General features: G+C 41.8%; 1 protein-coding gene across 2 annotated transcripts in view; it reads right to left on the reverse strand.

Moving 5' to 3' along the window:
- The window catches only part of LOC124163318 (protein TANC2), a 529785-nt gene extending 507926 nt beyond the window's left edge, over positions 1–21859 (reverse strand). For both annotated transcript variants that reach the window (XM_046540135.1, XM_046540134.1), the window contains exon 1: positions 20144–21859. In XM_046540135.1, coding sequence (XP_046396091.1) covers positions 20144–20219 — 76 coding nt within the window. In that variant the 5' untranslated portion in view covers positions 20220–21859. The remainder of the gene's footprint in view (positions 1–20143) is intronic.
- Between the last annotated feature and the right edge of the window lie 3600 nt (positions 21860–25459).

Consider the following 25459-nt stretch of genomic DNA (forward strand, 5'->3'; position numbering starts at 1 on the left):
TGCCTTTTGTGGTCTGGGCTCACAGACAACGAGGGCGTCGAACGCAGTGGAAGAGTGCAGTGGGATGGATCCACAGAAATAGTTCACCTTTCGTGAACCATTCGCCTCTTTCCCGAAGGACACAGTCACAGTCGGGCGTAGGACGACAAGAGGTCAGCCTTTTGGAAATACAACGGGAAATGATCCCAATGAACGAATACATCTAATATACGGCTCTTGGTGTAAACGAATTTTTATAATCATTATTTCATTGTTTAATAGTCACTGCCACTCATTTGCTCAAGATGCACTCAAGTTAAGTTGGTCATTTATTGACCTTGCAAGGAAATTCACTTCTCTTTAACATCAGAAATAATGCACCGGAAAAATTCCATTTATTAAATCTAAACTTTGCTAAATTTAACCAAAATATAGTGAAAAAAACCCATTTTTATCTTTCCTAGAATGTAATGCACATACTTACGATTAAAAGTCCAATTCGTGTGAAGGGCAACGAACAAGTGTTTACTGGCTGTATATCGCCATAATTGGATTGAACATATTAAAAGAAACTACTTTGTAATTTTCAAACAGCTTTTTTTATCTCCGACCAATTTCAACAACAATGAGTCATTTTTAAGGGGGGAGACAACCATCGTGAACGAAATTAAAATAAAACACATTGTTATTGAAATCATTCGGGGTGACTAAAAACTCTGTAGAAAAGATAATTATTTTCATTTAAACAAAAGAAATAATCACGCGTGTACTGGGGACATTAATCCATCGGAAAATAATGGGGAATAATAGGTAAACTAACGTAATACCTTTACCCGGCGAATTTCCTACATGAAAATGAACGAAGAAAATCCTTATTGAATGAGTGAAGAGTTAATGTTCCTGTGCCCTCAGAGTCGGTCATTAAATCCAAGCAAACTAACGGTTGGCACTCTCAGCTTCACACGAGAGGGACCAATCGCAACGCCTTCAGACGGCGGCGGCTGTTGAGGAGGGGGGAGAGGGGGAGGGGTAACAGAGGCTTTTGACGGGAGGATGGGAAGGTGGATGATGTGTTCTGCATTGCTCAAGCGAAGTCAACGAAGTGACAAGCACGCATTCTAATCGCCGACATCTACGAGGCGATTATATATTTTAGAGAATTTTACAAACCGAGTGACAATGAGTCAGACATAATGCGATCTATTGCTCACGGTATCGATCCTGTCGTTTTAAGAAAATATTCTCGTTTCTAGAATACATCATCCTTTCTCAAAAGACGATATTCTTATTTCCATATATTGGACACTTCTCTAAGTTAAGAAAACATTCTTAAATTAAGAATATTACAAGTGGTATCCCCTCTCAAAGAGGAAGAAAATGTTCTAGAGGGACGTACTCTTCAAACAAGTTTGCGCCTCTATATTTAAGAAAATCCTTTTTCAGTGTGCATTTGAAAAGAAATGAACTAATGGTACATTAAATATCACACATAATTGTTCCACCAGTAAATAAATATGCAATCGAAATAACACTGATCAACTCGCGAATTATAGTACCAAATATCCAAGTACTCCCTCAAAGCAACTCCGAGGTTACTTTCCTCGCCTTATCAGTAAAGAGTCCCAACAGACGGCAGCCTAGGTGAGGTGAACTAATCTATTTCATCACGCTCACCAACTCGGAATAGAAAATATTTTATAAGCCCAGACCAACTAGAGCAATGCATTTTTATACTTCTTTGCTTCCCGAGCCGATAAAAATTCAGTGGCTCCACATTTTAAAAAGTCACTGATAAACCCTCATAGATGAACAGCTCTAATACATCTCATAGGCTCCAAAGCCTTCTGTTTGAATTAGCCAATTAAAAATCCTAAATGCTTCCTACGATGCAGAATAAGGCCGCTCTGCGTTCAATTCATCTCGAAAGGCAAACTTGGATGGAATACAGCGCATAAAATACGTGCCTGGGATTAATAAACCGTTTTCACGCAAATGCTCCCTAGATTTAGAATAAAATAAAAATTCGTCTTAAATTTTGATAAGCACGCGCGCGACAAAAAAAATCTCTTCATCTACTGATGGTCACAGCTTATATTTCCAGAGAGTGCTAGAGTTTGCATAGCTTTTTCTCACGAAATAAGCAGCAAAAAATTATATTCTTGCGCGCGATTAGAGTAGCACCTGATACAATTCAGAGGAAAATGAGGACGAGGAAAGTAAAAGTAAGGAATGAATACGGTGACACCTTACTTAAAGGAAAATCAAACTTTATCACCCGGAAAGAGTCCAACTGCCATAGAGATCAAATCGCAATTTCCAGCCACTTTTATAAAGCAAATCAGCAACTACTCGTACTGAAACCAAAACATCCCAATGTAGTAGTAGTTTGGAAAACATACCTATTCCCGTTGGAACATTAAAGCCATAAACTATGTAAGCATTTGTAATACTTTAAGCTTTTTTGATCATGCGATGACCCTTAAAATATTCCGATTCTCCACTCCAACACGGATTTTCATATCCCCTATAAGTTTGCATTTTTTAATTCGTAGGGAAATAGTTCAAAACAAGGGTCTCCATTATAGCATGAGATCTTTAGCTCATAGCAGTATCTTTAATGTTTACACGATTTGCAAATTGTTCCCAGAGAACTTGGTAGAGAAATGTTTGCTAGCTATATTCTTATTTTTTCCACTGTTTCTTACTTCAATTTTTGAAGTTAGTAAACATTGCAAATAGTGAATGACAAAAGCGTCTAGCGACAGCATATTCTCACTGTTTGGATCTTTTTGACACGCGTATATTTTTCACGACTAAATTCACACGATATTATTCATCTGTTTTTCTTTATTTCTGATCCAAAAAAAACTTGTTTTTTTCCTATCGCCGAGTACATAGCTACCAGCAGGTGCACTGAAAGAATGAAAGTCATTCTTCGATGGAGAAGTATTCAATCTTGACTTGGAATCGAGTTAAGATCACCCAATAAGAGCTAGTAAGCGCCAAAGTTAAATTATCTCTATGGAGTATACCTTTCCTTCCATATCTGGGACTAACATAGGGGTTTCTCGTTTAACTTCACGTCATTGGGTATAATATTTCTTCGAAATGAAATGTAACTCATTGGATGGAAAGTCAGCGAAATTTACGACAGAAGGTACCAAATTTAGCCAATATTTAACTTCACTCGAAATAATTAGTGTTTTTCACCGATACATACCCACGTAAAACGCTCACAAATAATGTGTCTCCCTTTATTTACCGAAGGATTCTGAAAATTAAAAGACAAGGGACGCCACAAAAACCGCCAGGAAGTTTTTAGTACGTTCTTTATTCGGTAGGTGGTATTACGCTACCCTTAAGAATATATTTCCCCGTCCTCCCTTCCAGTTCATCCACGACAGAAGACGACGACCACCACCAACGAACGAGGAACAACAACTTCGAGCGAGGGGGGGGGAACACCGGGGGCACATGCGCCCCCCCCCCTAAAGCGCATTCGACCCTCAGGAGCCACCCTCGCCACTCGCTCATGAAAAGATGATGACGTCACTGACTCTTGTCGAGTGGTTGGCCGCGACTCCTCGGCCTCGCTCTTCCGCCTCACGTGGTTTGATCTCATTTACACTTTGATGAGCAAATGTCTCTGTCTTAAGGGACTAGAAATTTAATGACGTCAATAACTCGTGCAAAATTGGCGAAACTTTTGCATTTTACTTTTGCAACTTATGTCAATATCCGAGAGCATGTTGCAGCATAAGATCTTTTGCCCTCTCCCCCGGTTGATGAGAAGCATAATAGCTGGCGGCCTCCAGTCGCCAAATCACGGCATCTTCATAGGCTTCGGTTTCATTTGAATGGCCTTCCTTACCCAAGTATATACAGATACCCCCTCTGAACGCCGTCGCTTTGTCCACGAGTGCTTAGTACGCCTCCGTATCAAGAGGTCGCCCCACCATTCGCAACCCGGTGGACCCACTCGGTTGATTTAAGCGCGACCGCGGGGACTAGGCCGCGGAGAGGGGCGTCTTCTCGAAAGATACCGCAAGCACCAAAGATCCCTTCGGTTGAGAGAGGAAATCACTCGCTCCTCACGCACGGAGTATGTAAAACGGCAACGGACACGATCGGTTGGCTGCTTGCAATCAACTATTTCGCATTCCACGCGTTAGACGGCGAAGAGCCCAAGGAGCATCCGAGTCGCTCATACTCATTCTCCTCTCTGCTCATACTACAATTTTTAGGCGAGTGAGCGGAGGGTCGAGGACAGAGAGCATTCGATTCCACCGCCAACCGAGTGAGACACTTGGCGCTCCGAAGGTCATTTTAGGTCATCAATATATGGCATAACCTCATAACTTACTGTTTACAACAATCGTTCGTGAATCATGATTCCCCCATTTCGCCCACGCCACAGGTGCCTTTGTACGTAATTACACCCGATCGGTTAGTATTTAAATGGCTCACATCTTTTAAATGGTCATTATTCGAGCGATTAATTTCAAATTCCCGAACATAACCAACATATAAACAAGATATCGTTTGGACGACACGTGCGACGGAGGAGTGGACGCGACAGCTAAGGGCCTTTCCTTATCAACCAACTCTATGCGGGCCTTCCTTCCCACAGCACACGCGGCCGCTTATCTGCCACGCTCTCATCGAGCAGGATGTTGAATGGCACGACCGTCCGTTTTACGCCCAGCAAATTGGCCACTTTGAGCCATCTTCCTTTTTCGCTGCGTGTCACGCGGGGGTCGGACTGTGAACCGCGTCAGCGTGCGTGCGTGCGTGATTGGAATGAAAGGGCACGAGGGACCGCGTCTGAATGAAAACGTCCCTCCCCACATCCACCCTGGCGAACCGCACCCTCCACGCTCTACATGTGCTCCCGCGGATGGCGAACCACGCGACAGCCAAAGCCTAGAAATTATTATTATTATTAACGTTAGACCACTTATTTTTCATTTTGTTATCTTCTCCTGCCATTTCTAGCACCTCGTCATTTCACTTCCTCAGCACCCGCTATACACTTTCCACGGAAAAGAATGAATTCAGCAGAAATTCTCTCATTTGATAACGACACTTCCCACCTGTTTGCCATTCCAATAATAGATGTCTCCCATAAGTCAAGGATAGGCCACTTAATCCTCTGCTTCTCCCACTTCCCGCTTCTCTAACATTCTTTCCTAGAACACGGTTCTTGACGTACCCGCTCACCCGTTCGCACCCCCTTCATTCGAACACCCTTATCTGCTCCGTATTTTTTCCTCGAAGTTTCCTCTCCTCACCCACCATGCCCATTACTTCGTCGTTCATCTCGCTCTTCAGAAACTTCACCTCCTCGGAAACAAAAGAGATTTCTAATAGATATTGACTAAATCGATGACCGAGCCAAGAATGTGTACATCAAAATAATTTCTCATGCGTGTTTTGTAAATCGTCGTAAAATGGTTTGATCGTAATGGCCAACGCTTCCCTAAATTTATAAATTAACACCAGCGCTTATGAACAGCTCTGCCACAAGTAATAAAACAATAAATTCCTCAAATTCAAATGGACAAAAAACTCTAATGGGAATACGGTGTGTAACTTAATCCTCTAAACGGCTTAATCCTTAAATATAATTCAATGTTCCCATCGGTTGCTGAGGCTAAACACATTCCTTTTTCATTCTCACATGGACCATTCGAAGGTCGAAGGATAATTAACCTACGTGCCACCCTCACGCTACCAAACGGTAGAAGAACATAAAGTTAAGAATTACGAGAATACAGAATGTAGTGATATATATTAATCCACGATTTGCAAGCAAGAACAAAATTCCGTACAGAGGAGGATGATTGATGAAACAGTAGCGCTGATGATGCCGCGACGCGGCCAAACGCACCAACATGTGACAAATATCGCAGAAGATTGCAAAATATATATTCTAATATCAGTTTACTTACTTCAGTAAAATTTTTCATGAATTGAAGGATATTTCGTTTTTCAGCCAACGCTCCATCGTAGTTCGAAATAAAATTTATCCGCGTATTTCATTTTTTGCCCGTACATGTCGTGTATTTCCACTCTGATCTAGGTGTAACTAGTTCACATAACTACAGTGTGTACGATCATCTGGACGACTGCCGGCGGAAATCGAGGCAGACCATGGCATCGAGGCACGACCGCACAGACTTGGCTCAAAAGGTTGTAGCTTTACGATGTAACCGCGAAATGACGTCGGGAGGGGATGAGGTAGAAGTGGAAATGCGACGCACTCGAGCGAAGAACTACTACAAAAAGGTATCATTTTTCACCCAATCCCATTTGTAAAAATAATATTGCCTAAATATAAGGAAACTGGCACCATTGTGACACTTCATGCTTTTCATTATTCACCAAATAGTTCAGCCGTTGTGTGCTTGCGGGCGAAATAGTTGTTACCATCTTATAGATGCTTTATCTTATACGTTTATTTGCTGACGACGCTGTCATCAATCGTGAAATTAGTGATCACGTACTCTGACTTTAATATTTTATCATCGGATTCAAACGACGTTCATTTGTGGACCCAAGAGCTGGGACGTGAACTTAATGTGAGCAAATGCAAGGCGGAAAATGTTTGCGTAGTTGGTACAACTATAACCATGTTTATGCTTTGGATGGTATTAAAATAAATGCAACAGACGAAGTGAAAAACCTGGGAGTTACGATAACCTCGAACCTCTCGCGAGGAACACATATAAGGAATATCTGTGGCATAGCCCTGAAGAAATTAGGATTCGTCAAGCGTATTGTGATACCATCTTAGAGCTCCACTATATTTCCAGGTCCGACAGGAGCGATAAATTAAGAGAGATATTTTGCCGAACGGATATATATGCGAATTCGTTTTCCCCCGAACTATAATTCGCATTAACCCGGCTTAAATATATACTAGGATAAATTTTGATTGAGCATTTGCTTTTAATGGCGTACGCTTTTGACGGCTGGTGTCCTAACACCCCTTGCCACACGCTTTTTAGGCGGCTTTCGGGGTAGCACGCAGATGTAGATTAATACGATCATGATCACGAGTCGAGATTTGTGTCGAGACTCTTCGTGAGAGACAATCGACTCTTAGTCGCCTCTGCGGACAACGCGAACGTCGCGCCTCGCGTGACCAAAAAAGGAACCACACCTCGTGCCCAGAGGTGGATGTGAACGGATGAATGCACCGGAGCAAATATTATTGTCGCACCTCACGTAAAATCAGTTAGTGCTGCAAAATAGCATTTCACGTCTCTTATTGATGCGGGAAAGGTTTTGATTTCGAAGGGGTGGACCACGGCAGCAATGGAGTCGAATGGGCGAAGCCAGAAAGAAGGGAGAGGACACATTCAGGCGAATATTTTTTATGATAAACAAACTAAGGGAACGAAACAACTCAATTTAAAAGTCAAAGTAGCAGTCTAATTATTTATTTCAACGTAAGAGCAAACGTCAATATTTCCATCGCGAGCAAAGGTCTAGGGTTCGCGAGTGTAGCGAGGAGGGCGACACCTTCGCCTAACCCACGCGCATTCTGACGAACACTTCGAAAGCACAGTCAACCCACCCACTTCCTCCGCCCCCATGGAAAGGCGGGTAAAAATACGGAGTCGTGTACACCGACATGCGAGTGGGTAGCGATATGGGATGGGCAAACACCCAGTCATGAATGAAATCCAAGTTTCATCTGCTGAAAGTGTGACTTAGATACGAACTTCAATCTATATTTTACTTTTAATTTTACCACCAGACGATAGCCAACAACAAACAACATTTTTAACATATAAATCCTCACGGGAGGGTAATCACTGTCACCCAAACGAGGGTAAAAACCAGAATCCGTTTTCACCGAGTGAATGAGATTATGGACGACCAAATCACACCATGAACTCGCCATTTGGCGTCCAATAGTGTATTATCACCAGGGAAATAGTATTTAATATAGATCAATCGCTAGAGTAGGACAGTCAATACATTATTTTCAATATCAAAATTTGATAGCTGGGACCGGTTATATCAAGTGAAAGTACTTTAAAAGAGCAAAGTAAAAACCCAAGCATAGACTCGAAAGCCTCGAAAATAATGAAGCAGGAAAGTTTACAGAGATTTCACCATTACCTATGTCTGTTGAATTGATTATGATTGAAACATCCGCGAGCTATTATTTATTTAGACGGGTTAAGTGGTCGAGCTACGTACCCGATGAATCCACACTCGCTTTTTTATTTATTAACTATTATTATCTATAATTAATTTTTTTGCCGAGTGTGCCAAAGGATATTGCTATATAACTTATCGTCTATGCCTGGAATAAACGAATACCCATGAATGTAGGGTATTCGATTGGGTAAATACCTGCCGAATAAATAATGTATTCCAGCGTGTTCTGCATCACTATGCTAGTGTGAAGCGCAGATTCCTCACCCGTCACACTACTGCTGCAAAGCGGAATAAAATCGGCGGCGCGAAGTTCCTGAGGCTGATGAGAACATCACCCCGACACCATCCACTTCCCCCCTCCGCTGACAAAGAGAGCAAGGGCGCTCTGCGAGCGAATTACGTAAATGGCATTTCCAAATCAAGGAGATCCAGCTAAGCTCAGTCTCACTGCCCGCTCATTCAAATCGGGCGATGCAGAGCGATACATTTAACGAACAAAGGCTCGGTAGTCCTCATGGGAATCGCGATTCGTTCACCTGGATTGCAATGCATCTAAAGAATTCGGTCGAGAAATACGAGACGACGAAAACAAAAATCTTCCTCACACCGCTATTCTCTCTTCAATTCAAAATGGAAAAAGATAAGAATTTTTACATTGCCCACTTTTCATGACTCGGTGACGTCATTGGAGTTCAGGCTGATTAACTCGTGCAGGAAGTACGGTCCATTGAGGGAAGGATCGCTCACGAATTCAACAACAACGAACCACGTGCGGTGGAGGAGCAGGGGAAACGCGGTGACTCGCTCAGTTGGGATTCATGACGTCAGCAACTTCTCAGCGAAGGGGCTTATGCCGTTGATTTTTGTCGGGAACAGTTCGAGAATTAGGCGACGCAATAACGAGAGACGGAAAAGTATGACTCACTTCATTTTTCAGCCGTATCGCAAAGGACGATATCAACAAAATGGAGAACGAACCGATCAAAATTTCAGGTAGTGCCAGTCAGAATGCGTGTGTAGGAGTAGCTCAGAGTAGATAAGTAGTGGGAGACAAGGGCGGCTGGGCAACCAGAGAACAGCATAATCAATAGCAAATAGAAACAACTAGAAAATTGCATGATTATTCATAAATTGTTAATGGTAATGATTACTCCACTTGTTCTTTATTAAATAATTCAAAATAAAATTTACCATTTAAAAATGCAAAGAAGAGAGTACTTCGCACCCAGCCAGACCCATCGCGAGATGTCGGACTCTGTCGGACATTTGCACTGTTAGTGTTGCCGCGAGACTCCAGACCTTCTCGTCTCGAGTCTAGTCTCGTTTTCGACACGAGGCTAGACGAGACGATAACAATTCCACGACTGATTTGTGAATGAAAAACTTTGCTGTTTCTACAATTTGGAACTTTATTTTCCAGACTAGTTTCGATACACTGTATCATATTCATAGGACTAACAGAGCGTCGCTGTGGGTTATATACCAAAAAGGGGGAAGAGTAGAAGGGGTGGGGAGTGAAAGGGGTGGAGAGGAGATGTCTGTAGAACGCTACATTGTTGCGCTTCGCGTAGGAATGGGGGGGGAGGAAAGACTCCATAAACCCAGTCCTACATAGTGGGGTTTACCAACTAAAATGCAGTGATTTTGACGCCAAATACGTGGGACAAACGGGGAGGAACCTAGCCATTAGAGGCGAAGAACACACACGAGACTACATCAAGAAAACGGGGATGTCCCAGTTTGCCTCCCACCTCCTTGAAGAAGGACATCAGGTGGATTTCACCCCGGAGTTGCTGCACCGTGTGAAGAAAGGGTCAAAAATGGACATCAGGGAGCAACTGGAAATTTTAAGAATAGTCAAGAAGAAAGAGCCCATCACTAATGACCATTTGGGGAAACTAAACGAGTCTCGTCCGAGACGAGAATTGGGCTCACGAGACGAGACTCGAGACGATACCCGAAAACGAGACTGGCTCAAGTCTCGTCTCGCGGAAACACTAATTTGCACCGCCTTCACTTCCAAAATATCCTCACAACAAGGATGCGTATCCCTGGATTCTTAAAAGGAACACGCCCTAGCCATACAAATTGCGATTCCTTTCCACAAAGATGTTTAATATCTCCGATTCACATTTCTAGTGAAGGTCAGAAAGAAAGAGCAGCTGGGCATGAGGAAATGTTGCAAAGCAAGGAAATTATCGGCTTTTACTATTACGAGTAGCTAAAGTGGCGACCACCCACATCGTCGTGTCAAGCGTCAGATTCATGAGATTGAATCGAAAAAAAAACAAATTTAAAAAAGAAAGATCTAAACCTCCTCCAACACACTATGAATATTAAAAAATCTAAGCTTAACCTCAAACAGGAACCTGTTCTAAAACGAGAGAGAGAGACAGGCCCCCGCCTAAGGAAAAGGAGAAAAACAAAGAACGTGCGAAGGAAAAGCTGCGACATGGTTGCATACGATTGCATTGCTCAATTTGAAGTTAAGAAAAGGAGACTCGAGAATGAGTATGCCCTCAGATTTACAACATACATTCTTTCAGTTTTGACACCACGAAATAGCTGCAAATATTAGCCATTTATGGTCCCATATACACAGCATGATTTATCTCTTTTAAAAACAAAAAGCTCCATAGCTACATCAGGAATTTAACGTGGAAATGGTTCAAGTTCGTTAAAAAACTTCTATAAGCGCGACTAAATTTAATTCTTGCGTAAAAACATTTATTTCGCGAAGGCAAAAAATACCTCAGCCATAGGTGTCTATGAAGACAGGGCAAACTGGTACCTACCCACGAATGCACACCCTCTATAGCTGCGGTAAGCAGTTACTTTAATGTATTTATTCTACGTTGAATTGTGTAATAAAGTAATACCTTTCCATTGTTTTATTTTAAGACGTACCGGTGAATAATTTAGCATAAAATGATGAATTAAAAATACTATATAATTTTTTTTAGATGAAGTGAACAAGTGACGAAGGGCATGCACATCGATTCCCTTCTGAAATACATGATCTTTGATTCCAAGTTTCCCGTTGGTGGTGCTTTGAATTTTGTCGTGGCTCATTGCTTCTTCAATGAAAAATGTGTTGAAAGTTTACTTCAACGTAAATAAGAAATCGAGACCACGCTCAAAAATACGTAGTAATGCACTGTCAGTGGCTGTCAATCGAAATATTGTGAAATATTCCGATTTCCGTGAACAGTCTCTGGGTAAGGTTTTGTTGATTTTGCCAAACGTTCACTTGATGTATTTATATGGCGTTTTCTTTGCTAATGATGCTATTATTTCTTACGGCATACTTCAGATAATAATGCTAGGATGTCTACCTTGGTGGAAGTGGCTTTGTTGTTTGTGCGGAGTGACTACATATACCACGCAGACGGCTAAAGAATGCAAGAATACGTATTTTAAACGTAACTTAACGTATAGCAAAGGCGCAATTTTCCAGTGTCCATGCAAACGAACATCAGACATTTAAGTAGCCAGTTGAAATAAATGTATAAGCAATGATATCAATAACAATAAAAGAAGTGGTTGAGGAGATATACTATTAGGGGACAGATTCGAAAGGGCAAGGGTAATAAATCTATTCATTGGAAGGAAAAAGGGATCAATGTGTTTGGAGAGGATCGATGTGATAAAAAAATCAAGGAAAAGGGTCAATGTGTATTGGGGAGGTGTGAGTTGAGGGGAGCGCAGGAGAAGGCGATGAGGACATTTGGATGAGACTGAGACGGGGATGATACTTTGAAGGTATTTAGCAGAGTTCAAAATCCAGGGCAATCTATTGTGGAAGAATTACTAATTAGTTTTAAGCCTGCGGTGCACGTGGGAGTACTGAATTATCATAATCAAGAGCTCTGTTTGGGCGTGTCGACTATAATAATTGCTTGAGTTTGTCCCTGTTATTTACTTCATCACATTAACTTTAATTCATTTAGCTGAGTACTCGCGCAGATTTGTGCATTTCGTGTATTTTTATGACTTCAGATTTACGCCGACTGATCTGGAAATACGATTTTTGGAAGGATTCACACATTCGCTTTCAGTGTTCTCAACTTTGAAGTTAACTTCACTTCACTGATTAGTCGGAGAAGTGTGAACATATTTCTAAGTATCACAAGGATGACTCGTCTCATGATGAATTATTTATTCGGTTCTCTATTGGGCGATAACGGAAACAACTGTTTTCGTACTCAATCTTCATCTACCTTATTGTTTCCTGAGAAATTTTCAACGTCATGGGATAAAAGAACAATTGGATGATTCTTCACGTTTACCATCGAGGGAATTCCTGTATTCACGTGTATTGATCACGTGATTAAGGGGCATCGACACCTGTGAAGCAGAATTCGCGCGAAAAGCAATGGCATCCGTTGGTGATTTATCCACGGTAAAAACACAAATGGTAATTTCCACACTATTTAATTTAACACTTAACGACCGACCATGGTTTCGACACTGTGTCATTTTCAAGGTAATCCAACGAACACGCGAAATTTGATGGAGAGTTTAACGCGTGTTCTTTGGATTACCTTGAAAATTACACAAAGTGTCGTAACCATTGGTCGGTCGTTAAGTGTTAAATTAAATAGTGTGGAAATTACCATTTGTGTTTTTATCGTGGATAGAATCAAGCCTGAAACGATTGTATACATTGGTGCTCTATTTTTGAATGAAACTTTCGGGAGTACCACGAGTAAGCGGGTTGGTGCACAATAACACTACAACATGTGTACTTAAATACAACAAATACAATACCTACAACAAGTGTATAATTGTGCATATTTTCAGTTTTGTCCGTATCACCGTGTAAACATTAGCGGATAATCTCGATGTACCTCCCAAGTACCAATTCATGAAGCTTTTTCACATTAATTGCGATGGGTTTAATTTCCGCGGGAAGTACGGAAAGCGAAGCGGTCTGCGTAGTGTCCCAGAAAGCCAAAGGTCCGTGGTTCAATTTCCGGTCGAGGGGAGTTTTTTTTCTTTTTCTAAACGGTAATCACAACAACGCCAATACAAATGCAGTCCACCAGTGCAGATGTCGACATGATTCATGAGACTTAAAAACTTTCTAGTAAAATAAATTTTCCTAATCATTGGATAGAGGGATATAAGCCACTAATGTTCTCTACAGTGATGATGCTTGATTGATAATGATAATGATAATGTCTCCCGCAAAGGAAACCTGAAAGAAATTACCAACATTGATGTATCTGCATTAAAAATAGCAAGTGCGTCACCATCCTCATTTAAGTATGGTAATAATAACAATGTTTAATGCCCAGTCAATTTTACAAGAATAACATGGGAAATAACCATGGGATAAAATACATGCAAAAGTGGAAACAAGGGGAAAAATGCAGACTACAAAAAATTTATCATGCAAAAACTCATCAACGCTGAAGTGGCATTTATGAATATGCTGATCTCTTAATTTATTTTTAAAAAATTTTTGGCATGTTTGATTATAATTGGAATCTTAGCTGATTAGCCACATGAACATTTTCTCTACAAAATATCACATGGCTATATGTACAGCAGAATTGGGCATAAACAGGTGTCGATTACTACTGATAAACAAAAAAAATCAGGACAATGGAATAGGTACATGGCAGAGTGAGTGAGGTATCATTAGTTTCCTGAACAATGATCTTCCTGGTGTCCTCATTGTAACCCTTAACAATGATTCACCAGCCCTCTTAGGCATAGAAAATCCTCGCTAGCTACACCAGCATTTCCACAGAAGACAATGCTGTAGGCTAAATAGGAATGAAGTTTGGCATAGTTCATAAAACCGAGAGGTTGTATGGAGGTGATTGGGGCAAGTTTCCCAATCATGTAGATTCCAGTAGTAATTATATCGATTATTGCAGTAATGTGTGGCTACCAATGAAGACTCACTTAAAGATATAATGCAAGACTCGCTCGGGCGGTGCGAGGAGGAGGGGGATAATAACGAACGATAGAGATAGAGGGTGCAAAATGGGTGAGGGGTGAGAAAAAGGATTAAAATCTGGAATAGGAGTTGATGGAAGAAGGAAGTCTGAATAGAAAAGAGTGTTTAGAGACAGAAAGGCGGGGGGGGGGGGGGGCGAAACAACAATGAAATAGGTCACTCGACCTCGTCGTGCGCGAAGGAACACGACGCGGGAAAAGGGAGAGAAGGTCAGATGATCTGTATTTGTCGTTAGTAATATTTAGGAAGAGTCTCCGGTCATTGAGGACACGACGATCAGCTGAAGTTGAGACCCCAAGGGAGGATCTAATCTTATTGAGGGAGATGTTGCGGTAAGGCTTGTGGCGGTAGCGGACAAGAGAAAGGAAAAATTCAAGGGGCGTTCCAGGAGCTGTAATGAAGAAGGCGGAGCCGTAGAGCACATTTGGCTGCAGTAGTGGTGATTCTCGTTCTCCTTTCGCCCTTCCGGGTCTTCGGCAACTCGAAGCGAAGCGAAATTTTTCTCCGCGATCATTCTCGTTCTTTTCGCCCCGTCAATCGATTTAGTACGGGTAACTTCGTTCTCTTAGCGACATACTGTGACGCAAGCAACGACGAATTACCCATAAGTCAATGGGAACAAGATAATTTCAACGATCACAACACTCTTCCTCCGCAGTCCGAAGCAATAGGGTAGTTTCCTTCATCAAAGAAAACGAAAGGCATTGATTGCGATTCGTTACCCACCATTAGTGCATTCATTATATACAAATTATTTGGTTTTAAAATACCGGTATAGACGAATGGCAAGGGTCAATTTTATCCTCATTTGAAAAAGGCCAGATTGGCGCCCATGCGATGCCACTCCACGTGACGTCACAGGGACCTAGTTTCTATGCGAGTAGATAGGAGTTCTACATCGTCTGAGATTACCAATGCATGCATAAGGCACAGAGCTCAGGGAAACATGTCTTAATAATCACCTATTAAAACTGGCTAAGGTCGGAAAGTTTTCTTCGTTTGACAAGGTATTAATAATCCTTACTTAAGCCAAGCGCTACCAGCTAGCATGGTACTCTGCTACCTGCTAGCATCCTGTGTCGCATCAGAGCTCAAGGGCGTTTTACACGGTACACGGAATTGCGCAATTTGACGAACGTGCGAAGGCTCAATCAAAACTGCGTCGTGTAAAGCGGTGAATAGCTAGAACACTTGCGAGAATGCGTGGATGCGAGACGGCTAAATAGCCCCTGTTCTAATTTCGTTCATGCATTCGCGCAATTCCACGCCATTTTAGAAATTATTGCAGCTCTAATCTGCGCAATTCCGTGCCCCGTGTAAAACGGCCTTCAGAGCCTCGTCCCAAGGTCACCTCACTTGCGGCAGCGGGAAACAGAACGACGGCACACGGAGTTTTCCCGGCATTCATACTTAGCCGTCGCGTTTCCGCGCCCTTTATAATTTTCACTATCCATTTAATCGCGAAAAATAGATATCGTCATTTGAAAATCTACAAGCGTGAAATGCGTACTCTAGGAGTAACAATCATTCGATTTAGGCAATAAAAAAATAATAGGAAACCACCCTATTGAAAGGGGGCGAGGCACGTTGGTGAGTTCAAATGATAATTCTAAAATATATTATTTAATATTTTGTTTATTGGGTACAAGTGCGTAATTGTTGTACAATACTGCTTGTTCATTAATCGTTTTCCGTAGTTGAACATAAAACTGTTCTCTTTGTTTTTCATCCTTATCGTGGATGTAAACGATGAGTCCAACAGCCACTCCGGTGAAACCTATGGGTTAATATTTTCAATTTTAACCTTATCCAGATGGCACAGAATAAGAGAGCTATCTGTTTCTTATGGTTTACTTACGGAATAAAATGATAAGCACCTTTTCGTACGCTAAGGAACTTATGTACGGCAAGGATAAGAGATTAGGGAACAATAGTTAAGGAATACAGTCAAGTTTTCTCATATAAACATAATTTGCTGATGTTGGATGAACACGAAAGGCAGCATAACAGCGTACTACTCATCCTATGCTGCCTTGAGCTCTGCCGGACATAAATGTAAAGCCTAATAGCAAAATTAAGTGATTCTTTATAAGAGCTGAACAACTGATGATAGATTTTTCCTGTGCATAGAAAATATTTTGACAACTTCTTGTGACTTGCCTCTGAAGATGAAAACCATAGTATGCGAACCTTATTCTTGTAGTATAGAGAAAAAATGTTACTATGGCAGGAAGTGACCTCATAATATTGAGCTTGGTAATTAGCCGTGCTATCCACTACACTACTACATAATTTCATAGAGGGCATGCTCTTATATGAGAACACTCCGGTCAGTCTCTTCCTTATTCTTTCCTATGAAGCGTTCACGAGCATAAGAACCGAAACAACAACAATTTTTCTCAGGCAATCCAACACATTTATATGATAAGAATAGCAGCACTCCCACGATAACACAATACGCTTATCAAGCAAAAGCTTCGCGGTTCATTCAAATGCAATTCCACTTTTAATCCCATCTTTTGAACTACCTAGAACGACAAGACGACTAAAATAACACACAGGTTGCATGCCAAGCATTTGAATAGCAATTAAACTAATTGGGATCAAAAATATTACATAATAATGTCGTATAGCTGTAATTAAATCACGATCGCAACGGAGGAAATGACGACAGACGGTCATGAATGAAACCATTCGATTATTATAGGGAGATAATGCCAGTGATGAAGTGGGCTCTTCCAGTTCATGGTATGCTGTTACGAAAGGGGCTAACTAAGACGAAACGCAATGATTAGGAACTAGGAGAAATTCTTTCACGAAATTATAAGAGGCAAGGAGCGTACATTTTTCTAGAAATTTGCTCCGCAAAAAACTAGACTCTACGCAGAATCAAATCCTATTATAAGTACATATCAAACAGCATAATTAGTAATAGCATGATTTCGTAGCAATAAACCGCGAGTTTGAAATTTTTTACCAGATGTATTCTTTGAGATGATGCATGAAAAAATGGAAATAAATTTTTAAAAATTGAGAAAAATACTGCGAAGCAAATACGTGACCAGGCTTCGAGGGATATGTAAAGCAGGAATAAAAAGGATCGTAGCGATCGAAAAGGCGTCAATGTCCATGAATGAAATACGCAGCTCATGAGGATAATTAGTTCGTTTCGATGCCATTCATGATACCTCGGCCAAAGCTTTGCTCGAAAACTATCGATAAATGAGGCGATAATTTGAACAAGCATTGCAATTTATGAGCGAAAAAAAAATAAAAACCAAGCCACAGGCATGAATGCATTAAAATAAGCAATATGCTAGTACTGCTCAAGAAACTGTAGTAGAATTCAAAGCACTCATCACTTCCAAGATAATCGCTCCAAGCATATGCGCGACATTATCTCGTCTTTCGCAGACGCGTGAACTCTCTGGCCTCTCAACTCAAATTCACTCCAAAACACTCAAATTAGCCCCCATATCGTCCGCCACATGATCAAGAAAAATACTTCCTTAAATGAATGAAAAAAGTAATGGAATACATCGAGAGTGAGGCAGACCTCATTTCAAAGTCTTGCAATGAAAATATCCGCACAGGAAAAGGAACACTCCATTTCTTGAGCTTGCTGAGCACACAAATTTTTCTTCAAAATGAGCGGTCGTAATAAAGACATACGTCTCACAAACAATACGTCGATGCGAAAAAAACAAGCTAGATGATTGCGTTTGGCGACTAAATTACAAACCGCTAGGGGAAAATGCGATGGTCAAAAGGTTTCCAAGAACATTATGTGTATCTTTTGACCCTTTCTCTTCCGGCATTAAACTATACAACCAAAGTCCGTGGTCGCAACTTGTTCTGGCAGAGGCCGTATCATTTTAATTGCACAACACTGTTTCAACACACCCCTATTTCTCAGGATATTAAAACGGTTTGAAGAAACCAGTGATGATCCCATAATTCTGATTGCTTACATTGAATCAATTCTCTTTCAAGATACGAAGATATTTCCATGAAATACGCCACAGAGACTGAACAGACAAAAATTAATACATAAGATAATTAAATTTAATGCCTCGACAATTAATTCATATTACCCCATTGAGTTAAGCTAAATTTTGCTCATGTGAGCTACATGCCTTTCACAAATATGGTCAACTTCATGAGGAGAGTGAGGAGAACAAATAATTAGAGGCAATAAAGGCAGTGTTTCCAGACTAAAACATTCCCGATTAGGTTTACGAAAATGTCGATGGCCGTGTCATGAATAGGAATCTTTGCTGTGGACAAATGGCGAATGGACGACAAAACGCATCGTGACAATGAAGTTATCCTCATATTTTGAGGTCTGAATGGAGTTTAGTCAATAATTATTGATCTCATGAACTTAAATGCATTGTTCGAAGAAAAATTATAACTAACGTGCACTTGCATTTATAGATGCCACCAGAAGGTAACGATTTCATAAGAAAATTACCAAAATTATTTCGAAAAGAAGAATATTACCTAATAGCATATGCAAATTAGTAATTTGGTTTTAGCGTATTTATAAACTCAGGGAAATAATATCACAAGTAAAATCATCCAATTCCTACAATAAGGGAGACATTAGAGAAAGGAGATAGTTTTTTTTCAAATGCAATCAGCTATTTTAGCTCGCAGGATGAAAATTACTAGGATAAAAAATTGATTATCAATAAATTCCAGCAAAAGAATCTACAGACGATGACTAACGATACGTGACAGGAGACCAATTGGTAAATCAATATCCAAAACTGGCCAATCAGCTGATAAATGACCGTCGAAGTACGGTTTTGCGATGCATGCAAACTGGTAGGTACAATTCCGTCGGTGGTCATAACTATCCACAGTTGCATCAAATAATCGAACGAGCTCATAACAAAAAAACAACGGCCTTTTAACGATTTTTCCTCACCTCAAAGGCTCGTTTAATTCATGATCATCACCCTACTCGACTACGAATAGCGACTTGAAGCAAACATGTCGACTACAATAAAGGCTCGGGCACTTAAGGATCGCCGCCCCTATTACTGAAGGCCCAACATTGAAGAGAGTTTTTGGGCTGGGGCATGAAAAGCGAACCGACTGGTGCCACCGTTACTCAAATCCTCAGTCCCTCCACCTTTCCCGCAATAAAACTCCCTTGCTTACCGTACCGCTTGCGCCGACGGTTTCCACACCCCATTGGCCATGGGAAGCGTCTAAAAGCCGAAAAAATTGCATTGACGGATGATTATCCACTCGGCCCATTTAAAGAACATATTAAGACACACGAATCTCCTACTTATATTTCAAAGTAAGCGAAAATTATGGTTTTACGTAAATGTCAAATACACAGACAATCGGAAGGGTGAGCGTTTCCACGATTCATTGAATCTGCAGGATTGCTATAGGACCCAAATGAGATTTCATTATTACCTCAACTGAATATGGTGGAGGGGTCAGAATCAATGGAGATATAGTATATATAGTGAAGCTCATTCAACATATGCACAAAATAAAAATTATTATAGCAAAGTGGCAGGTCGCGGTGATCACCAAGACAGCGGAAACGCGACTGCGACGCATAAATTGATGCGAGAGCCACCTCAATGAAGTTCACCTTTTACAAATACAGATGCCACCTGTTCCGTCGTAGAGTACCTTCTAACCTGTGCGGTCGAATACGGACTTTCATTTCGTATCATTTCATACGACTCGGCCGGACTCATGATAGACTTGCATAAAACTTACGCAATCTGCTATCCATTGTCAGTATACTTTTGCCAAAATCACCCTACTATCTTCTAAGGCGTGAAATTTCTATATGAGTACATTCAAATATCATGGTGAGCATTTGATCTTCTTAGTGCAAGATACGGTTGATCAACAATTTTACAGGAAAAGACGCAACCCTGTTTAGTCTCGGTGTCTTGGGACTGGAGCTGATAAAAGGAAAGCAAGCTTCGTCTTGCCAGCATCCCCCCCTCCCCTCTCCCCGCCCACCCACACGTGACTCACCTGTTGTTCTCTTGCCGACCACGCTAACGGGCGCCGACAGCGCCGCCCCTCCACCCGCGGAGGTTCCCGAAGGCATCCCGGCTACTGCTTCCCTGGGTCCCCCTCCCACGGCGCCATGGAAGACAACAGCGCAGGGATGCTGACGGACACGGGTTTAAGGCACGTCGCGGTGATAAGGGCGCAACTTATAGAGGAGACCTCACAAACGCGGAACGTCACTGACCTGCATAGAAGTCTGTCTCATAAATGTAGGCTCAGCCTTCACGAAGATACAACCGAACGAAAACGACCACTTTTAGATTGGGACGTGACCTCACCATCCGGAAATGCTGACGCTCACCCAGATGTCTCTGGACAATCTACCCACGGTCTACTCGTAGATACAACCACAAAAAAACAGAAAACAACACGTTTTAAAGACTCAGATAGGTTAAATAATAATTACAACGGGCGTAGAGGAGTCAGCGATCATGAAGAAAGTTAGCAGCAAGGAAGAAAAACAAGGGTTTGGGGCTCTTATCTAATCTATCTTCTCGTACGTGACGTTGTTGTTATTCCGGTGTGAAGAGTGGCAGTTGAAGTTGCCGAGTGCAACTCCCTTGGGTGGAGGGAAACGAAAGGTGTCCTTAGTGGGAACTGCTCCCTACAGTTTTACGGGGCTTTCTTGCTCCTCCTTAAAAGACGTTTCCCACGGCCTCTCAAACACCTTCCCTCACTAGATGCAGCTCTTCCCTTCTTTTTAAAAGGAAAAGACGGGGGTGTGGTCTCATAAAAAATGGAAACACAATCCTTTCCTTAGCGTCCTCTCTTGCTCAAGGGGAAAATCAGCGGGATGTTCCAAGCAGCTCTTCCTATCTTCGCGGGCGTATCAGCAGTGTAGCAAGAGGGCAACACTTGCCCGGGGTGCATGACCTGCGCTAACTCAACCACAGCAACACGACCCCAGACTCAACGTTTTCTCGACTCTTTCGTGTCCGATGGCGCCGTGGGATGCGAATGCAATGAGATGGACGCCCCGACGAGATGATGAACACGAAAATGATTTTTTTTAACACTCAAACAAAAGCGTCACACACGTTTGGACGAGCCGCTTCGTAACCGGTAATGTTACTCTTTCAGGAAATACGCATACAATCCAGAACGATGACACAATAGCAAGAAATCAGAACTTACAGCGCCGTAGCCTTATAAAAAGGACCGAAATATGTATTTGCGCGCCGAAGTTTCACTTGAATCACTTTTCCTCAGGGCAAGAGCGTGGCAAGTTAAACAATCGCAGGAGTCGCAATAAAATATACACAAATACAGCTCTAACTCCTCTCTGCCGATTTCGCGTCCACAGCAGGCTTAGACAATCCAGAGTAGTAAAAAAAATCCACTGAAAGAATCCGGAGTCACGCAATGCGAGAATGGGTCTAAAATCAACACACGTAGCTTAACTTTCACAAAACCAGGGTTATGTTCGACGGACGAAACAACCGCACACGTAGTACATTTCGTTTAGTTCCGAAGGTGGGCGCCTCGCGTCAACTATCGCAAGGGAGATGTTATGGCACATTCGGAACTGTTTCGACGTCAAACTTATCGTAGAAAAACTACACCACTGTAAAAAAAGACTCCGGAGATGAACACAGGAACAGAAACGAACGAGCGACAACGCAACAGGGCCGTGGACGCACGCGATAGCACGCACGACTCACGAAGGTGCACGCTCTGCGGCGGACGGGCTCGAACTGAGCGGTCGGAATCTGCTGCTGCGGGCGGCGGTTGCCCCTCCCCCCTCCTACCCTCTCCTCCATTCCCCCCCCCCCTCCCAGCAGCTCTGGGCTGAAACCGTGAGAAGCGAAAGCAAGGAGGCGGCCTTTCCACCGCATACTCCCCCACACCTTTCGAGGGAAGAAACCAAGCAAGAGCGTGGGGCGATGAGTCGCTCCATTGGAACCAACGCAAGGGTCGTCAAAAACTGTAGAGAGCGAACCGAGGTCGCTGCACTGTTTTTTTTAAGTCTGATTAGATTGGGAGCGGAGGTTGGCGCCGTAAACGAGTCATTCCAACAAAAACGATAATTCAATAGAGATATTTTGTCGGACAATAGAGGACTTTATTAACGCTAGGCGGAACGTCGCAAAAGGATTTCCTTTTTCGGTAAACGGCGGGTGCTCTAACACTCCCCGCCATAGGCGTATTGAGGCGGCTTGAGGAGTATTATGTAGATGTAGACTCAGCTCATAATAACATATGTATCATCCAGAATATGCTCGTTCTATATATGTGGTGAGGCTCCATTGAGCACTCCCTGGCATTAAAGTCTTTGTCGTGATCAGTGATCGGCGACGGGCGTCGACGCCATAGTTTCCCTCGCACATGCGACATTGGCAGCCACTAAACACTCAAGAAAGAAGGATGGACAGGTTCATTGAAAAGTGGTCTTTCGACAGTTCAGTGTGACTCCGTATTCTTAGTTTGACCGTTCCGTTTAGAGTGACTCGTATCACGAATCACATGACCAGTGGCACTAAATGGTCGACGCCTGCGTAGCTCTCATGTATGTCCAAAGTTCACGTCCATCTGGGTCAAGGCAGGGGGTATAAGTGGGATGAATGGTTGGTGACCCTGCCACGCAATTGCAACGGCGCCAACATCGCACAAGCGCACAATCCCCTGCAGGTACCTCACTGCAGTGGCTCGGCGAGTGGGGGGGGGGGGGGTTTGGGGGATAAACACCCCCTCTTCTCAGTAGTGAGAAAATTTTTTAGTTCCATCCATTTCAATTAATTGGATCAATATTACTTATAGAATAGTAATAATAAAATATCCCTCAGAAAGCCGTAAAACTCACCATTTTGAACCATTTATCTGAAAATTTTTCTGGGGGAGGGCTCCCGCACCTCCTGTTTACCCCTGATAGGTATTCCACACCGTGCGACCCCCCAGTGTCAGTTGTGTCTAAACCCCCCCTCTCATTCCTTTAATTCCTAGCTGCGCCCCTGGCTCACTGCAGTTCTCATGTAGATTTGAACCAAGACGCTATCTCTAGGGATAAATGATTATCTTGATATATCGCCCAAACGCCAAAATCAAAATATAGCGCCAAATAAAATATAACCATAAATGTATCCCGTTAAAATATCGCGAAATATATTCCGAAAAAATCCAGTTAAATTATGATATACGTAGGGGATGTTTATAACATGTTATATGAAAATCTTTCACCGTGATTGGGTTACGCCATGTATAATAGTAGGTAATTATTTTCTTCATATTAGTTATTATAATCGTAAATGTTCGATGTTAAAAAATGATCATATTCTGAAACTGAACTTTTATCGTTTTTATTGAGTCACTCTCTTGCATTTTTGTTTGCCTTCCGGGAAAATGTTTTAACTCAAATGAAAACCACTTCCCGATTATCTATCGACTTAAAATTTACATTAGAGATTATAACCAGATGACAATGTATTCTAACGCCATTATAGTTCTTTACAGGTAATATGAGCCGCTACCTCATACATACATATACACACACGTCTGAAATAACCTCACAAGAGCATCATAAATTAATAAAAATTCTTCTTGACCAAGAGTGGCACAAAAACACATTCAGTTATGTAGAAAAAATGTAAATATGCGATGAATTCATTTCTGACCAGGGTCAGATATAATGCGAGTGAGCACCACGTGGGTATTTGGTTCCGAATATGTAGTCTATTATGTTTAATATTTAAGCTTAGGGTTCTAATAATAATAATAATGCTATTTATTTGCTCTGGGTACAATACCCCTAAGAGCACAAATTTTTCATTAGTGGTGAGCAAAGTACATACGTAATACAGTTGCTAACATATTAATTATAAGTGAATTACACATAAACATAAATAAATAGCACATTACAGTGGATAATTCAGTTTCGGTTATTCAAGTTGAATTTAATCGAAACATGAATACGTAAATATGTTATTTAATAAGGTATTTTTAACATAATAATTAATCAAAACACTGACACTTGATAACATTTTATCATTTTATAACATTTACTAAATAATAAACCAAAAATGGCTAAGAAAAAAAGAGGAAAACCGTCGCAAATTCTATTGGGTATTAAAGTTTGGATTACATGACTATGAATTATAGATTATTGAATTATGTTTTGCGGGAAAGGAGAGAATGAAGTTTTGATCTGAAGGACTGCACATTTGAAATACCAGATCGGCTTTGGGCCCATGCATGGTGGATAATGTTCTTCATTTCAGTTCGAGTAAAAACTTGGGTTTAAATTAATCATTTGAATGCGTAGCCCCCCTCACATCAGAGCCCTTCGCTGGACCGGCAGCGTGTGGTTCTCAGAGGGAGCCACACGCTCTGGCCGCCCACTAGCGCCGTTGGGATGGCGGCTCGCTGGCGAACTGCAAAAGAGCCGCTGTACTACGAAGGAGCGGACTCGCGACCCACGGACAAAAAATGCAACCCGTCAGCCCAAGTCCGGACTTTTCTTGAACTGCGATAACACGACAATCCCATGTTTATTTCCGAAGCTATTCAACGTTCTAGTTTCTCGAACGTTTACTAGCTTACGGAAAATAAACATTCTTAGAATAAAATCACTTGGAATAGAACGGCTTCTGGTCTAGAACGATGCAAGGTGTATTTTAAGTCAAGGAGTACTTCAAGGTAGAGCTGTATCGTTCATGAATGAATAGTTCAAAATGAACGATGCAAGGGCATGAACCGAATGAATTGAATCTTCGTTTTCCACTCGAATCGTTCAAAATGAACGATTAAATGGAAGACTCAACGAATCCAAATCGTTCATAATGAACGATGGAAGATTCAAATCGTTCAAAATGAATGATGGACAGGGGAGGATCCAGGATTTCTTTCTGAGGGGGGGGGGGGGGTCACAATCAAGGCCGTATGCAGGATTTTGCTCTGGGCGGCACAAGGATACCTTGGAATACAAAACGAACGCAATGATAATGGACCGTATTATAAATCTTGCATATTTTTCAAGGGTTTGGGGGGGGGGGGGGCACGTGCCCCCGTGCCCCTTTGATCCGCCTATGATGATGGAAGATTCAAATCCGCCGAATCCGAATCGTTCAAAATGAACGAAGATTCAAATCCTCCAAATTGAAATCGCTCAATAAGAACGATTCGAATTCGGCTTGACTGCGTTGATGCTGTACCCATGAAAAGCGGTGAATCATAAATTAGATTCTGACGAATGGCCATACGGGTTGGCAATAAAAATGAACTCTTCACCATAATTACTATTTATTTGACTCGTAGGAATATGCGGTATGTATTTTAGTGTGACAG

Source organism: Ischnura elegans, chromosome 8 (genome assembly GCF_921293095.1).
Source record: "Ischnura elegans chromosome 8, ioIscEleg1.1, whole genome shotgun sequence".
In the NCBI taxonomy this organism is placed as follows: Eukaryota; Metazoa; Arthropoda; class Insecta; order Odonata; family Coenagrionidae; genus Ischnura; species Ischnura elegans.